Source organism: Penaeus monodon, chromosome 21, assembly GCF_015228065.2.
Source record: "Penaeus monodon isolate SGIC_2016 chromosome 21, NSTDA_Pmon_1, whole genome shotgun sequence".
In the NCBI taxonomy this organism is placed as follows: domain Eukaryota; kingdom Metazoa; phylum Arthropoda; class Malacostraca; order Decapoda; family Penaeidae; genus Penaeus; species Penaeus monodon.
Genome location: NC_051406.1, coordinates 29,526,045 through 29,527,586, shown reverse-complemented (window position 1 = coordinate 29,527,586; position 1,542 = coordinate 29,526,045). Strand labels below are relative to the sequence as shown.

At 38.5% G+C, this 1,542-nt stretch overlaps 1 protein-coding gene across 1 annotated transcript in view; it reads right to left on the bottom strand.

Annotated features, from left to right (window-relative positions):
- Positions 1 to 38: 38 nt before the first annotated feature.
- The window catches only part of LOC119586727, a gene marked incomplete at its 5' end in the record, with an annotated part of 24,566 nt that continues 23,062 nt past the window's right edge, over positions 39 to 1,542 (bottom strand). Inside the window, 2 exon segments of the mRNA XM_037935455.1 lie at positions 39 to 903; positions 1,096 to 1,342. Of these exon segments, the coding sequence (XP_037791383.1) occupies positions 193 to 903; positions 1,096 to 1,342 (958 nt within the window). The 3' untranslated portion in view covers positions 39 to 192.

The following is a 1,542-nucleotide window of genomic DNA, read 5'->3' as shown; positions in this document are numbered from 1 at the left end:
TTACAATGAATGTTATATTGAGAAGACAAATCTATGACTAAACTGTATGTATGGAATTTAATGAATTGTAATAATTCTCATTACGCAATAAATTATCATTTTCGGGCTTTACAATAACACAAACGATCTTAATCAGTTTCAGTAGAAACATGAACTTTATCCCTACTTGTTACACAACGGCTGCAGAGATTATTACAAGTCCTGAAACTGGCTGGGAGGCTTCAGGTTCATAATGACGTCCAGTCTTTCTTCTGCACTGATTTCTTCCGGGCCACATTTCTGACGAACTAACGGATTTTTGTTTCCGAGACTGTCCCCATTCATTCTTGTTTCAACGGGTTGCTCTACACGCTTCTGTTTCTTGCCCGATTCTTGATTTCCCTTGGTGATATTGCTTAGTCGGTCTGTTCTTATTTTTCTATTATTCTCACCTTCTGTTTCCTTTTCACCGAGTCTTTTTGCTTGATCTTTCAGTATTTCTTCTGAGTTTTTCATTATTCCAGCCCTGCTGTGTGTGCTTTCTTTGGTTGTGTTTATAGTTCCATTTTCAGTATTTGAAGGTATTTTTTCAGAAGTTTCCATTTCTTCAAGTTTTTTATATTCTTCTTTCTTATCGTCTGTCTGTGTTTTTTTGGAAAGATCGTTTTTACTTTGGCGGTTTTTAGCCACAGGGAACACAACAGCCTTAGTAGAACTCGCTGCAGGAGACCCACTACCGCCGTCAGGTGACGGAGTATCTCGAATGTCGACAATGTCGCTCGAAGGAGATAGACTGCCATCCACAATACCACGAGTAAGGTAGAAGTTGAACCTCTCCATAGAAAAGTGGGGTCGTTGTTCATCCAGCTCCCAAGCTGGTTCACATTGTTCATTACCATTAAACACCATTAATTCTGGGTGAGTCTGCCATAAGGAGAATAGTTATTATGGTAAGTAATATACATTTTGTTTCAGAAAAAAAACTTAGGTCTGACAAAGTAACTATAGCACACTTGATGGAAAGATAAAGTTAATAAAAAATTTCCTCATATTCTGTCATGCTTATCATTCCTTAATACATAAAATCAACTTAACAAACCGTCGGAGAGAACTCACTTGTAAGAGTTGGTAGATAGCAGAGACAGGCACTTGTTGGGTACGTTTTGTAGAAGGAATGACCTCCCGCTGTTGCAAGCCAACATCCCTCCTAAGCGAAGTGAACTCTTCAGCACGCACGCCCTGCCATCCTACGTGCATCGACCACAAGGACAAAATCAGTTCAAAAGTAAATCCTACTAACTGATTGACACTGATGCTTAGGGTCAGCGGATGCTCCTCTTCCTCCAACTTATACGGACGATACCTAAGAAAAGATACATTCAAAGGGTTTATGATTTATGATATATCTTTATAGAGAATTGTTTTGTACATTCTTAATATCGAAAAATACATTCATTTCTATTCTGTAATCTTACATTACATATACCGTCTTCTTTGTCCTTCTAAGAAATCCTGATTGATATTTATCAGTGTCTTAACCGATCAAGACCCACCCAGGCAGGC